Here is a 16,745-nt window from a genome sequence, read left to right as displayed (position 1 = left end):
ACACACACACACACACACACACACACACACACACACACACACACACACACGGAGTGAACGGGAGAGGGCAAGGAGGAGAGATGGGGTGGCAGAGAGAGAAGAGAGGCAGAGATAGAGAGAGACATATAGAGATGGACAGAGAGACACAGGCAGATATTACACACACAACTAACACAAACAGAGAGAGAGACACACACAGACAGACACAGAAACACTTAGCCCTAAATGGGATGTCTCCATCAAACCCTTCCCCTCAGAGCTCAGGGAACCCTCAGAAAAGAAGGCAGAAAGAGTGTGGGAGCTAGTGGGGATGGAGGGCACCAAGAGAACAAGTTCCTCTAAATTAATTGAGCAAAGTTTATATGAACTCACAGAGACTGAAGCATGGATCTGCATTCAGTCCTCTGTGTATACATTATGGTTTTCAGTTTAGAATTTTGTGGAACTCCTGAGTGGGTTTCTCATACTTGTGCTTTCTCTTGGATTCTTTTCCTTCTATAGGTTTGTCTTGTTGAATTTTGATGTAATAGTTCTGGTTTCATAGTTTCTTTGTGTGTGTGTGCTTTTATTTGGTTATAGTTTGGTGTTTTTCTGTTTGTTTTCTGTTTGGGTGTTATTTTATTTTGTTCTCTTAGTTTGAGGGACTTTGTTGTTGTATTGTGTTTTTGCTTTTTGAGCAATAATTTAAAGGTGTATAGATAGGGAGAGGGGAGGATATTAAAGGATTTTGGGGGAAGCATAAAATATGATCAAAATATATTTAAATTAAAAAATGATTTTATATAAAAATGTGTTCATTGGAACTCATCTTAGACTGACTTTACTTTATTCTGACTCTAAACATTTTAGAGTTTAGAACTAAGAACCAATCTATTCCAATAGCTTCTATAACCAGGCTCCTAAGATCATAAGCGACTTCCCACAGGCCACCAGATGTGTTTCTGTCCATGTATCATGTATGTCTGGAGCATCCTGGATACCTGGATGAGTCCCAAGCAGGGATTTATTCTGTGTAGCAGAACTGAGATTGGATCGGGTGTGATTTGTCCATTGTGCCTTGCTTTGGGAACACTCTTCTTGCATTATACCAAGAACCCTAACTAATACTATAGTCACTGTCCTGGTTGACATAATCTGAGTTATTGTGAGCATAATGGGTTCTTTGTGAGCTTCCTAGGCGTAGTTCTTGTGTACACAGAAATGTCACTGAATGAATTGGAAAGCTTCCTTTGAATTTTCCTTCTACTTTACTTACTACATATATTGTTTACACTGACTTTTGGATTTGGAAAATTGTGTATAAATTATTTGCCCTCCTTTTTTTTCCCTAAGAGGATAATCTAATGCAAAAATCTTCTACCTTCATTGCAAAGCATTTTACATTTAATTGAAATGGGAGATATCTTCAGAGTAATAATTTACTTTTATGTTATCTCTGGGTTTTAGTTAAATCAGTGTATTGAATTTAAACATGAATTATCTTCCCGTGCATAAAACACCTGAAGTAGCTGGGCGTTGGTGGCGCACGCCTTTAATCCCAGCACTCGAGAGGCAGGGGCAGGCGGATCTCTGTGAGTTCTAGGCCTGGCTGGACCGACAGCCTCCAAAACAATACAGAGAAACCCTGTCTCATAAAACCAAAAAAACCAACCAACCAACCAAACAAACAAACAAACAAAAAAACGCCTGAAGTTTCATGTCCAAGAACTGTGCTTTCCTGTCAGTTTACAAATACTCCTTCATTGTCAACTGTATTAAAGACATTTCCTTCCTTGCCCCATGCCATGTCTCCACTCAGTTTCCTTCTTTCATCTCCTTCCTGGAAGGAAGCTTCTGTATCCTTCTTGGGGCCGTGTATTCTCTCTTAGTCCTCAGAACTCTACAGCTGGGCCATGTCACGGAAGTAGCTATATTTTGTCAAAGTCCTTTTTCTGTCCTTCTTTATCATTTTTCAACAGAACCTGGTACTGCTGGTCTTGTTCTCTGGAACACTGCCTATTCCTGCCTGTGTCTTCTCCTGGTGGTATGGTCTTACGACCTGGAGATTGTTTTTCCTTTTCTTTCTGAGATTTCATTGACAGTCTCTGGGGCTCAGAACTTGATGTCATTTCATTCTGTCTCCTTTGGTGATCTCAGTCACCTGGTCTACTTGGCTTCTCCACACAAGGTTATGAATAACTCAGACCTTACATGTTTTCAACAAAGTCCCCATTCCACCCCTCTGCAATGTCCTCTGTCTGCTATCTTCTCTATCTCAGGATTGCAGCCTACTCTCATTAGCTACACTCTATCTTTTCACATCTGTCGTACCATACCCAAAGAGTCAACCAATTGAAAATCAAAAGCATTTTGAAAAAATAGCAAAAAATTTAAAATGCATTAAAATAAATGTTTATATAGCGTTTACATTGCTTCATGTATTATAGAAGAAATGTAAGGGTGGCTTTAAAGTTGTTTAAGGGCTAATGAGATTGTTCTGTAGGTAAAAATGATGCCTGCTAAGCCTGTTAGCCTTCTTTGACTCCTGGAACCCATGCAGTTGAAAGAAAGTTCTAACTCCTGCAAGATGTCCTCTGATCTCCTAATGCATACACCCCTGCCACCTGCAAGTAAATAAATGTAAAAATTAAAAAAAGAAAGTCACATGTAAATGCTATGTCACTTTATATAGGAGACAAACATCTTTGATTTTCAGTATCCCAACTATGTCCTGGAATCAACCTCCTGCAGATTCAGATTCTAATTTGTCAAATGGATAAAATTGGCAATGAGTTGTCTGTGCTGTTCCACAGTAGTATGCCTAGTGTTCTGTCCTTTAGAACGCTCCATAGACCCAGAATATGTCTTTATTGAAATTATCAATTTTCGTTTGGAAACAGTTACTCTCTCTTTTCTAGTTGGCATTTCATTTAATGTTTAGTGCTAGGCACACTAAGGTTTGCTAACACACAGCACAGAGTATGTTCTTACATATATGCACTACAGTTAGCTCACTGGCTGTACACCCTTGTATTAGGATTTTGTTTCTCAAAGTTTTTGCCATGGAAGCCAGAGAGCTGGTGTTTGAATGCTCACTTTTACACACTACACTATGGCATCTGTGATGGAGAGATACTCCTATTGTTTCCTCCTCTCCTAAGACTGTCTTCCTCGGTCCAAGTTGAGATGCTGAAACTGTGTACAATGGACTGGGTGACTAATGAGGAATAAATGTTTACTCAACTCACTATAATAACTGAAGATCAGCTAACATCTGATGAGCATCTGGTAAGGGCCTGCCTACTGGGTCATCACATGGGACAGTGAGAGTGTCAAGGACAGCTCACTTTTAGAGCATGGAGAGATAGAGACACACAGACAAAAGATCCACATCTCATTCAAGAAGGACATGTCTTCAGGTCAACCTGAAGACCTCTCACTAGACATCAACTCTCAAGGTCCCAGCACTGCTATTTTGGCCACAAATCTGGGAACCTCTGAAGACATAGGTCTTGACACCAAAATCATAACATGAATTAAGTTTCTAACACATATGTTTGGTATATACACCAAATTCATACTAGACATCCTAGGATTGTGGGCAATGCTACTTTCTTGAGACTTTCGCTTCTCAGAATAGATTTCCTCCAGGATACTTATTCTGAACTACTTCAGGTATATTCTGATACAGGGCTATGATTTCTCTCTAGGTATGGTGTCAGAAATTTGTGTTGTGATATGAATCTGAGAGTCTACCTTACCCTGGAATAGGTGTTGTATCTCCAGTGTTTATTTTGGAGGCCTGAGCAGATACTCTCTTGTTTCTGACTGGATGGATAATTGGTTGAAAGATAAGGAAAGAGAATCTTAACCTCTTCCTGTGGTTGCTGTCACAACATGGCAAAATTTACTGCTGTGCCTCTGTGTGTCATGGAGGCTCAGTTAAGATTTTAATCTTGAAAATGGAAAAGAGCCTGGGGTTCAACTTTTGCATCTAGCCTGCCTTCAATCCTGGACCTGTCTCAGCTGGAAGGTTGTTAGTAAGGTGAGGAGCAAGACCTGCAATTCCTCGATGTCCTTAATTCTTTTCAGAGTACCTGGTCATCAAATTTGGTGGCAATCTTGCTAATAACTTCCTGCATTTCATTCTGATCCCCACTGTATTGCTTGACTGAGCTAGACAGCTAAATATAAGATACAAACATTTGAACATGCATGTTATACATATCTGTATATATACTGTTTTCTATTTATATGTGTGTGTCTGTGTGTGCACATGCATGCATATATACATATAAGAGGGGCTTTATCCTAACAGTGAGCTTATACTTTTGGAATCTGATCTTTAATATTTACCATTGAACTTAACTTAAAATGTCCGGTGCTTAGTGATGGTCCTAATTTTTGTTCTTTTCAATGCCCAAATTATTAGTCTGCTGGTAACATGAGAAAGCAGGATCATGGTTGTAGTTTAAGGAAGATAAGATCAGTAGGATTATTTAATTCAAATCTCCTATTTGTTGGGTGGTAAGATACTGACTTTCTCAACATCATAACCAATCCTGTTATAGTCCTGACACCAAGGTCAAAAGACATCAAATGCCTTCAGAACCACAATCCAGCTAGGTTCTATAAGGTATCTACTTCTTGTGCGTAAGACTCTTATCCCACAGAGTTTTCCATCTGTCAGCTGAGCTAGAGTAAAGAGGTATTCCTAGTTATTAGGAGGGCTGCAGGTGCCCTCTAATTTGTCACCAGGGAAATGGAAACTGGCCTAGAATTCATGTAAGACTTTTGATGATTTTCTGGAATCTGAAACTGCTGAAGAGAAAGTGTTTGGCATTGAATAAAAATCATCTAGACACTGAACATCTTGTACAAAGGCGCAAAGTATATGAATAGTGTAGGAAAGGAACTATATGCAAGTCAGAAGGAGTTTAGGGAGCAAGGGGAGAGAGGCCTTTAAAGAAAGGGGAAGCAGGCTTCGTGAAAACCAGGGTGTTGTTGGATTCCTAGGTCCTGCATATTTAGGGTACCAGGTAGCCACACTCAGAAGTCACAGATCATTTGGGTGGCACTTGGAAGAAGAGTGCACAACTGAGTTCTGACTGATCCTCGAAATAAAGCCACCTGGTGGGATGTATGGGAAGGCTATCCTGCCACTCTGGTCAGCACCTCCTCAGCTTGCTGCTGGGTCTGTACAGATTAATGCTTTGGGTAGCTTTCTGATGGTCCTTGGTATGACCCTGTCTTCTTGCACCCTTGACCACCCATAGTGTTCTGTTTTGCTGACTTGCATAGTTTTAAAACTCTACTTCTTAACCGGGCAGTGGTGGTGCACACCTTTAATCCCAGCACTCAGGAGGCAGAGGCAGGCAGATATCTGTGAGTTTAAGAATAGCCTGGTCTACAAGAGCGAACTCCAGGACAGCCTCCAAAGCCACAGAGAAACCCTGTCCCGAAAAACCAAAAACCAAACCAAAACAAAACAAAACAAAAAAATTCTACATCTTGCTCTGGTGCCCCTTCCAGCAAGTTTCTCTATTAGGCTCTCTCAGATCCTGGGACCCATGGAATCAAGTGCTAGGAAGTTGTATTGTTAACTGAGGTTCATTCTTTCTGACCCTCAACTCACAGTCACAGCGTCAGCTGAGCCATACATACACAGATGCTGCCTGCATGATTTGGTTTATTGGGATGTTCGGGTTTTGCAACAACCATTTAAATTCTAACATCCAATCATTTTACCTCATTCAGGTTGATACACTTTAATTTTCATTTGAGTTCATTATGGCTGATGCATGTGAGATAGTTGAGTCGTTACTGTGTGTTCAACTGATTCCCAATTCTTTAATTTGCAGTTCTCTCGGGTGCTGAAAAACAGAGCCTGGCCCACCTTTAAGCAGGCCAAATCTAAGATCTCCCCACTACACAGCAGTGATTTTTGCCCGACCAACTGCCATGTCAATGTGATGGAAGTTTCTTATCCTAAAACATCAACTTCCCTGGGGAGTGCCTTCGGTGTTCAGCTGGATAGTAGGAAACATAGTTCTCATGACAGAGAAAATAAATCTTCAGAGCCAGGTATGTTAGCTTTTGAAAATTTGTCAACTCATGAATAGAAATTTAGACAATGTGTAGTTAGTTATGCTAGCTTTATTTGTTATGTATGCAGTGTTCTGTCTGCATGTATGCCTGCATGCCAGAATGGGACAACAGATCTCATATAGTTGTGAGCTACCATGTGGTTGCTGGGAATTGAACTCAGGACCTCTAGAAGAGTAGCCAATGCTCTTAACTGTTGAGAAATCTCTCTAGTCCTATACCTGCATCTTAAAATTGGTAGAATCATGGCCTGTCACCTTTCATAGTTTTCAGACAAGTTTAACTTTTCCCCAGAGGTTATTTTCTTTACTCCCTCCCCTCCTCTTCCTCCCCTACCCATTCCAGATACATATAAGTAGGAAATCTTGTCAAATGTAAGGACAGCCATAAAGCAATGGGACATGTACATAACGAATTGATACATCTACAAGTCTGGGTTTAGCAGCAGGCAGGAGGCTGGCAGAGATAGCTGAGCAGACACCTGTTCTCTGAGTGATACTTGTTCCCTAATATGAAAAGAGGAATGGGCATAAGTTTTGATGATCATATTCTCTTCATGTACACAATGGGGTTATGTTCAAACTTTTAGAAAAATACAATGTGATTATTCCTCTTTCACTAAATTATGTAACATATTTTAACAGGAAAGAAAAATTATGTATCTATATATATCTATATATACATGTATGTATATATATCAAGGACTAATGTGAAGTTATTTCTTATATTATTTCCAAGAAAAAAATGAATTTTGAGTGGCCAGTACAATAAATTAAATAATTATTTGTGTTTCAAAAAAATTGGTAGATTCCCAGCATTCTGTTTACATAAAGAAATGATTTCATTCTCTACTTGGTTAGATTATCTCATATAAGTATATATAGAATAAAGACAGTTGGCACTTTCAGTATTTCCCTTTAAGAAGGAGGATTTCTCTTGCTTTCATTATATGTGTGGTTCATCTTGATGTGAAAGGTTCTTCACATGAAATAACTATTTTTGAGAACAATAAGGAAGTACAAGAGAAGGATACACAAGGCTGCTGTGAGTCATTGCAATTGGACAAGTAATGTAATTCTGTTGTAGATTTTAATAACAATGTGTCGCAGATTTTAATTCTGAATTAAATTTAGCATTGGATTGACATTTTATTATATATGAACTTGTTTTTCTAAAATGTGCTATACTACATAATTAGAAGTTAAATGATGGAATGATTTGAATTCTTCAGGGAAAATGAGCCCCATGGTCTATATTCAACACACAATCACAACCATGGCAGCCCCTTCAGGGTTGTCTCTGGGACACAAAGATGGCCATGGACTCCGATATTTATTGAAAGAAGAAGACTTAGAAACCCAAGACATCTATCAGAAACTCCTCGGCAAACTGCAGACTGCACTCAGGGAGGTGGAGATGTGTGTTTGTCAAATAGATGAGTAAGTATGTTACGCCATGCATAGATTTTTGCATACATGATAGATTTATGCAACGTGTTGTTTTTGAAAAATATGTTCATTAGTCATGGGAATTTTGTGCTGACCATAGAGATCTTTTCCATCTCACCTTATAAATGGTGTGAAAAAGTAATTCACATGGGTAAGAATTTTAAGTAATCATTTAATTTTGAAAGAAAGAATGACTCAGGAAGAACATTGTCATTATAAAATGTTACATTAAATTGTGTTTAAAGGTGGGCCCACTGGCACAAGACTGTAGTCCCTACTACTTGTGGAGGCCAAAGCAAAAGGATCACAAGTTCAAGGCCAACTGGGCTACAGAATGAGTTCAAAAACAGCCTGGGCAACTTAGCAAGACCCTGTCTCAAAATAAAAACTGAGAAAAGGACTGGGGAGGGGTAATCGATCAGTCAGAGAACGTTTACCTATGTGCACGAGACTTCATGTCCCATTCTGAGTCAGTGTTCTAACTGTAAATAGGGATTTCTTTCTTGTGTTGTATTTTTCAGTTCAGAAAACAATATGGAATTATGTTTCCCAGAGATATTCATAAGTGGTACATAGCATAGCATAATATATACTTAACATGTGCTAGGTGAGTTAAAGCAAAACTATGTATTTTTAAGATCAATTCTTTTTTTCTGTAATCTGATTGAATTAGTGGACCAATAATTTGGATGTTTTAGCCAAGATAAGAGGGAGGCAGTTCACAATCTCCTTTGTAACTGGACACATTGATATTTTTGAACTTTAGAATTTCATACTTGGGATGCCTATGCTCCATAAGGGGGCATGTCACATTCTGGTGTCTCCATCTAGTAGTTCAGTATCATAAAGGAAATGTGGCTTTTGGAAAAGATCAATTTCTCATGCATAGAAGTTAATGTATAATAATATGAATTTCATTAAAAATGTAGAAATTAATAAGGAAAGCACAACATAGTATCAAATATGCTTGCTCTTGTTTTCAAGGAGTGGACCTGATACAATACTATAAATTATATAGAGACCCTTCACCTGTATGCTTTATGAAGTTGTTCAATTGCTAGCAGAGATAAAGGAAATACCTTACACATATTCATCACCCTACACTTCCAGGAACAACTCTTCATATGCAAAATGTTGAGAATATATTCCATATTTTCTCTAGTCTGACATTATACTGATGAAGTCATAACTGACATTTCTCTTATGATACATATCTTTAAAATTTGGAATCAAAAGTAAAAGTTTGGAGACGTACTATGTTAAAACAAGTTCCAGTTATTGGACCTGGAGAGACAGCTCAGTGGGTAAGAGCACTTGTGACTATTCCAGAGAACCTGAGCTCATTTTCAAGTACCCACATCAGGTGACCTACAATCATGTGTGATTCCAGCATCAGGGAACCCAATGCTTCTGCCCTCTGTGGGTACCTCCACTCATATGCGTATTCTGATATGCAGACACATGTACCTACATATAATTAAAAACAAATACAAACCTTTAAAAAGGAAATTTTAATCCTCACATTTCAAAAATCATCTTCAAATGTTGTTTACTCTGTCCTTTACTGGAGTTTCATGAATAATTTTAAAGTAGCATTTAATTTTCTTATTTCTAATAACTAGGTTTTCAAAAAATATGAAATTGAAATATTAAACTGTAACTTCTGTGCTCATACAAATGAATTAGTTGTGCTGAGGTCATCAAGACAACAGAGGGCTATTTTTAAGACATCGCATCATATTTTTTAGTTGTCTTAGAATTCTGTGACAAAGACGTTATTTTTAAGGCTTTATATGTCCTTTAATTTAATGAATGGGGATTTGTTACATGGCATGTTCTATTTCAAAAACCCATTTCATATCCTCCTTCCTCTTGACATTATTAGGGCATGTATAGATGGATCTTTGTCATGGGTGCTGAATCCTAGAGCTCAGCTCTCAAAGGAATTATAGAGAACACCTGCACTAATCCTTTATTTCCACCTAGGTCAGGAATCATTATTTTGCCTTTGCCTTTGTCAAAAACAGTTTCATTGATGTGTCAATGCACTGACATACAGCTCTTCCTGGTGCTCATCCAAACTTGGTTAATTGGTTGACTTTTTCATGCTACAAGTCATGTATTTCCAAGGAGATACATTTTCTCTTCTCTTCTTCCATTTTTGTTAAAGAGGCAGCGTTTCTGTTTCCATGGTTCCCTGTGGATGCAGCTCCTCGCACAGTTGGATGCACATAAGGCCCTTTTTACAGCTTACATGTTTTTGAGGAATTTAATCTATGTAATAATGAAGAATAAAATCAGGAATCTCATCGGGGATGACATTTAGGTCCCTTTGTTTTATTATAGTCTAATATCAAGAGACCCTCCCCCATACACACCCTTTTTTATTTTTATTTATTTATTTATTTATTTAATTTTGTTTTCCAGTTTAAATTTAGATAAGAAACAAGGTTACTTCACAAGTCAGCTCCAGGTCCCTCTCCCTTTCCCTCCCCTCCACCCCCCCCCCCGTTATACCCTCATTCCCCCAGGGAGGGTGAGGCCCTCCATGGGGGTGTCCATAGTCTGCCATTTCATATAGGGCAGGGCCTAGACCCTTCCCCAAGAGTTCAGGGTGAGAGTGCACCTCACATTGTTCTATGGGAGTCCAAAGTCCATGTGTATACTTGGGATGGGTACTGATCTGCTGCCCAAGGCTCAATAGATTACCTAGGCCTCCTCACTGACACCCAGATTCAGGGGGTCTTGATCAGTCCCATGCTGGATTCCCAGGCTGATGCCTGGGATTCAAGAGTTAACCTTTGTCTGGTCAGCTGTTTCTGGGGGTTAAACCAGCGCAGTCTTAATCCCTTTGATCATCAGTCCTCCCTCTCTGTTACTGGCTTTCTTGAGTTCAGCTCAGTACTTAACCGAGGGAGTCTGCCTCTTCTTTGATCAGCCACTAAATGAAGTTTCTGTTTCCCAGACTCTCTGGCCATAGGATTGTAGGCTGGCACTCCCCAGATCTATGTCTAAAATCCATATATGAGAGAGTACATGCCATGTTTCTCTTTTTGTGACTGGGTTACCTCACTCAGGATGGTTTCTTCTAGTGTCATCCATTTGCCAGCGAATCTCAGGATTCCATTGTTTTTTTCTGCTGAATAGTACTCCATTGTGTAAATGTACCACATTTTCTCTATCCACTCTTCGGGTGAGGGACATCTAGGTTGCTTCCAAGTTCTGGCTATTACAAATAAAGCTGCTATGAACATAGTGGAACAGACATCTTTGTTGTATGAATGGGCATCTTTGGATATATGCCTAAGAGTGGAGTTGCTGGGTCTTGTGGTAAGTTTATTCCCATTTTTCTGAGGAATCTCCATACTGATTTCCAAAGTGGCTGAACCAGTTGGCACTCCCACCAGCAATGGAGGAGTGTCCCCTTTCACCACATCCTCTCCAGCATAAATTGTCATTGGTGTTTTTGATTTTAGCCATTCTGACAGGAGTGAGATGGTATCTCAGAGTTGTTTTGATTTGCATTTCCCGGATGGCTAAGGATGTTGAGCACTTTCTCAAGTGCCTCTCAGCCATTTTAGACTCCTCTATTGAAAACTCTCTATTTAGTTCTGCAGCCCACTTTTTAATTGGGTCCTTAGATGTTTTGGAGACTTGCTTCTTGAGTTCTTTGTAAATTTTGGAGATCAACCCTCTGTCAGATGTGGGATTAGTGAATATTTTTTCCCATTCTGTGGGCTGCCTTTTTGTCTTGCTGACTGTGTCCTTTGCCTTACAGAAGCTTCTCAGTTTCAGTAGGTCCCATTTATTAATTGTTGATCTCACTGTCTGTGCTACTGGTGTTATGTTCAGGAAGCTGTCTCCTGTACCAATTCGTTCAAGGGTACCACCCACTTTCTCTTCTAAGAGGTTCAGTGTGGCTGGATTTATGTTGAGGTCTTTCATCCATTTGGACTTAAGTTTTGTGCATGGCGATAAACATGGATCGATCCGCATTCTTCTACATGCCAGTCTCCAGTTCTGCCAGCACCATTTGTTGAAGATGCTTTCTTTATTCCATTGTATATTTTTAGCTTCTTTGTCAAAGATCAGATGTTCATACGTGTGTGGGTTAATACCCGGATTTTCAATTCGATTCCATTGGTCTACCTGTCTATTTTTGTGCCAATACCAAGCTGTTTTCAGGACTATAGCTCTATAATAGAACTTGAGGTCAGGGATGGTGATGCCTCCGGACGTTGCCTTGTTGAACAGGGTTGTTTTGGCTATCCTGGGTCTTTTGTTTTTCCATACAAAATTGATTATTGTTCTTTCAAGGTCTGTGAAGAATTGTGCTGGGATTTTAATGGGGATTGCATTGAATCGGTAGATTGCTTTTGGCAGGATTGGCATTTTTACTACATTGATCCTACCTATCCAAGAGCATGGGAGATCTTTCCATTTTCTGAGGGCTTCTTTAATTTCTTTCTTTAAAGATTCAAAGTTCTTAAGATACAAGTCTTTCACAGGTTAGCATTACCCCCAAGGTATTTTATGTTGTTTGTGGCAATTGTAAAGGGTGATGTTTCTCTGATTTCTTTTTCAGCCCTTTTATCATCTGTATATAGTAGGGCTACTGATTTTCTTGAGTTGATCTTGTAGCCTGCCACTTTGCTGAAGGTGTTAATCAGCTGTAAGAGTTCCCTGGTCGAGTTCTTTGTGTCATTGATGTAAACTATCATATCGTCTGCAAACAGTGAAAGTTTGACCTCTTCCTTCCCATTTGTATCCCCTTGATCCCCTTTTGTTGTCGTATGGCAATAGCTAGAACTTCAAGTACCATGTTGAAAAGGTATGGAGAGAGTGGACAGCCTTGTTTTGTTCCTGATTTTAGAGGAATTGCGTTGAGTTTCTGTCCATTTAGTTTGATGTTGGCTGTTGGTTTACTGTTAATAGCTTTTATTATGTTTAAGTATGTCCCTGTTATCCCAGATCTCTCCAAGACCTTTATCATGAAGGGGTGTTGGATTTTGTCAAAGGCTTTTTCAGCATCTAGTGAGATGATCATGTGATTTTTGTTTTTCAGCTTGTTTATATGGTGGATTACGTTGATGGATTTTCGTATGTTGAACCATCCCTGCATCCCTGGGATGAAACCTACTTGATCGTGGTGAATGATTGTTTTGATGTGTTCTTGGATCCGATTTGCCAGTATTTCATTGAGTATTTTTGCATCAATGTTCATGAGGGATATTGGTCTGAAGTTCTCTTTCTTAGTTGTATCTTTGTGTGGCTTGGGGATCAAGGTTATTGAAGCCTCATAGAAAGAGTTTGGCAAAGACCCTTCTGCTTCTATTGTGTGGAACACTTTGAGAATAAGTGATATAAGCTGTTCTTTGAATTTCTGGTAGAATTCTGCACTGAGGTCATCTGGACCTGGACTTTTTTTGGTTGGGAGACTTTTGATGACTGCTTCTATTTCCATAGGGGTTATAGGTCTATTTAAATTGCTTATCTGTTCTTGATTTAGTTTTGGCAAGTGATAGCTATCCAGGAAGTCATCCATTTCCTTTAAATTTTCGAATTTTGTGGAGTACAGGTTTTCAAAGTATGACCTAATGATTCTCTGGATTTCCTCAGAGTCTGTTGTTATGTCCCCCTTTTCATTTCTGATTTTGTTAATTTGCGTGTTCACTCTCTGCTGTTTGGTAAGTTTGGACAAAGGTTTGTCTATCTTGTTGATTTTCTCAAAGAACCAACTCTTTGTTGCATTGATTCTTTGTATTGTTTTCCTGGTTTCTACTTTATTGATTTCAGCCCTCAATTTGATGATTTCCTGGCGTCTACTCCTCCTGGGGGAGTTTGCTTCTTTGTGTTCTAGAGCTTTCAGCTGTGATGTTAATTCTCTGGAATAACTGTTCGCCTGTTTCTTCATGTGAGCACTTAGTGCTATGAACTTCCCCCGTAGCACTGCTTTCAAAGTGTCCCATAGGTTTGGGTATGTTGTGTCTTCATTCTCATTGAATTTGAGAAGTCTTTAATTTCTTTTTTTATTTCCTCCTTGACCCAGGGATGGTGCAGTTGAGCATTATTATTCAATTTCCATGAGTTTGTAGGTTTCCTGCAATTTGTGTTGTTGTTGAATTCTAATTTTAAAGCATGGTGGTCTGATAAGATGCATGGAGTTATTCCAATTTTTTTGTAGCTCTGAGGTTTGATATGTTGCCAAGTATGTGGTCGATTTTTGAGAAGGTTCCATGTGGTGGTGAGAAGAAGGTATATTCTTTTTTATGTGGATGAAATGTTCTATAGATATCTGTTAATCCCAGTTGGGTCATTACTTCTATTAGACCCTTTGCTTCTTTGTTGAGTTTCTGTCTGGTATTCCTGTCTAGTGGTGAGAGTGGTGTGTTGAAATCTCCCACTATAACTGTGTGGGGCTTTAGATGAGATTTAAGTTCTAATAATGTTTCTTTAACGAATGTGCATGCCTTTGTATTTGGGGCATAGATGTTCAGGATAGACACTTCATCTTGGTGGGTTTCACCTGTGATGAGTATGTAATGACTTCCTTCATCTCTTTTGATTGATTTTATTTTAAAGTCTAGTTTGTTAGATATTAGGATTGCTACCCCTGCTTGTTTCTTGGGTCCATTTGATTGAAAAATTTTTTCCCAACCTTTAACTCTCAGGTAACGTCTGTCTTTGAGGGTGAGGTGTGTTTCTTGTATGCAGCAGAAGGAAGGGTTCTGTCTTCGAATCCATTCTGCCCGTCTGTGTCTTTTTATGGGTGAGTTAAGGCCATTAATATTGAGGTATATTAATGACCATTGATTGCTCATCCTTCTTCGATTTGCAATGGTTGTTGATGGTGGAATTATGTGTGGAATTTCACCCCTTTGTTCTTTTGGGGGTTGGTAGAGAGGGATTCTCTAATGCCTATGTTTTTCTGGTTGTAGTTAGCTTCCTTGGGTTGGAGTTTTCCTTCCAAAATTTTCTGTAGGGCTGGGTTAGTGGACACATATTGCTTGAATCTAGTTTTGTCATGGAATATCTTGTTTTCTCTGTCTATAGTGATTGAGAGCTTTGCTGGGTATAGTAGTCTGGGCTGGCATCCATGGTCTCTTAGTGTAGGCAGAATATCTATCCAGGACCGTCTGGCTTTCAGCGTTTCCATGGAGAAATCAGGTGTAATTCTGATAGGTCTGCCTTTATATGTTACTTGACCTTTTTTCTTAGCTGCTCTTTTATTCTTTCCTTATTTTGTATGTTTGGGGTCTTGATTATTATGTGGCGAGGGAATTTTTTTTTTGTGGTCCACTCTATTTGGTGTTCTGTAGGCTTCTTGTACCTTCATTGGCATGTCTTTCTTAAGGTTGGGGAAGTTTTCTTCTATGATTTTGTTGAATATGCCTTCTGCCCCTTTGAGGTGGATTTCTTCTCCTTCTTCTATACCTATTATTCTTAGGTTTGGTCTTTTCATGGTGTCCCATAATTCCTGGATGTTTTGTGTTAAGGATTTGTTGGATTTAAGGTTTTCTTTGGTTGATAATCCATTTCTCCTAGTGTATCTTCAACACTTGAGGTTCTCTCTTCCATCTCTTCTATTCTGTTGGTAATGCTTGTATCGGTTATGCCTGACTGTTTGTCCAGCTTTTCTATTTTCTGCCTTTCTTCAGATTGTGTTTTTTTTTAATGTCTCTATTTCAGTTTTCAACCCTTGCAGTGTTTGCATTGCTTCTCGCAATTTTCTGTTTATCTTTTCGTCCATTTGTTGCCTTTTATGAATTTTTTGGATTGTTCTTTCTTCCATTTCTTGCATTTTGTGCTTTGTTTCTTCTTCCATTTCCTGCCTTTTTTGGTTTGTTTCTTCTTGCATTTTTTGCTTTGTTTTTTTCTACCATTTCTTGAATTTTTTTCTTTGTTTCTTCTTCCATTTCCTGCCTTTTTTGGTATGTTTCTTCTTCCAATTCTTGCATTTTTTGCTTCGTTTCTTCTTCCATTTCCTGCCTTTTTTGGTTTGTTTTTTCTTCCAATTCTTGCATTTTTTGGTTTGTTTTTTCTTCCATTTCTTGCATTTTTTGGTTTGTTTTTTCTTCCATTTCTTTGAGGGATTTTCCTATATCCTCTTTTAGGGCCTCTATCATTTTCATGAAAGTGCTTTTAAGGTCGTTCTCTTCTGCTTCGTTCACATTGGAATGTTGGGGTCTTGCTGGTGTGGAGTCTCTAGAATCTGGCGGTGTCATATTTGTTTTTCTGTTGCTGAGTGTGTTTTTGTATTGTCTCTTTCCCATCTCTTCTTCTAGTGGGTACAGAAAGAGCCCCTTACTGATCTGGGGACCAGAGTTCCCTTTTGATGGGTGCTAGAAAGTCCAATAATCTGTACACCCTTTTTTTTTTAAAGCCAACTTGGATAAAAGTTCTAAATATGGTCCATGGAGAAAAGCATGATATAGTACAATCAGTTATGTTAGATGTTATTCTGTTTTATTTAGATTGTTTTAAACTTTTTGTTTTTTCTTTGAAAGTCAATTCTTTTCTCACATAATATATCCTGATTACACTTTTCTCCCTGTCTCCTCCCAGTTCCTCTTTATCTCCTCTTCCATCTGAATCTACTCCCATTCTGTGAAATGAACAGACTTCTAAGAGTGAATACTACTAAAAATTAACAAGATAAAATATAATAAGATAAAGCAAAAACCGTCACATTGAAGTTGGGCAAGATAAATCTACAGAAGGAAAAGCCTCAAGAAGAGGCACAAGAATCAGAGACGCACTAGTTTACACTCTCAGGAATTCCATCAAAACACAAATGCACGTTTTATGGAAGCTGTGATGTTTATGTAGAGGACCTGGTGCAGACCCATGCAGGCCCTGTGCATGCTGCCTAAGTCTCTGAGTGCATAAGAACTTTGCTGATGTTGATTTAAATGGTCTTGCCTTTTTTTAGTCTTCTATCTCCTCTGACTCTTATACGCTTTCTTTTTTTATTTTAATAAATTTATTTCTCTACTTATTTTACATCCCTGCTATAGTTTACCCTTCCTCCTCTCTTCCCAGTTCCTCCCTGCAAAGTCCCCTCTGTTCCCACTCCCCAAGGGCAGGTCTACCATGAGTATCAACAAAACATGGCATATCAAGTTACAGTAAGACTAAGCACCTTCCCATGTATTATAGCTAGGCAAGGTGACCTAGTATGAGGGGTAGGGTCTCAAAAGCCAGTAAAAGAAT

General features: G+C 38.9%; 1 protein-coding gene across 1 annotated transcript in view; it reads left to right on the top strand.

The window, feature by feature from the left end:
- The window catches only part of Prex2 (phosphatidylinositol-3,4,5-trisphosphate dependent Rac exchange factor 2), a 273,913-nt gene that overhangs the window by 150,351 nt on the left and 106,817 nt on the right, over positions 1-16,745 (top strand). The window contains 2 exon segments of the mRNA XM_005066754.4: positions 5,841-6,063; positions 7,316-7,523. Coding sequence (XP_005066811.2) covers positions 5,841-6,063; positions 7,316-7,523 — 431 coding nt within the window.

This window comes from Mesocricetus auratus, unplaced genomic scaffold (genome assembly GCF_017639785.1).
Source record: "Mesocricetus auratus isolate SY011 unplaced genomic scaffold, BCM_Maur_2.0 Super-Scaffold_6730, whole genome shotgun sequence".
NCBI lineage: Eukaryota > Metazoa > Chordata > Mammalia > Rodentia > Cricetidae > Mesocricetus > Mesocricetus auratus.
This window is presented reverse-complemented; position numbering and strand designations above follow the sequence as displayed.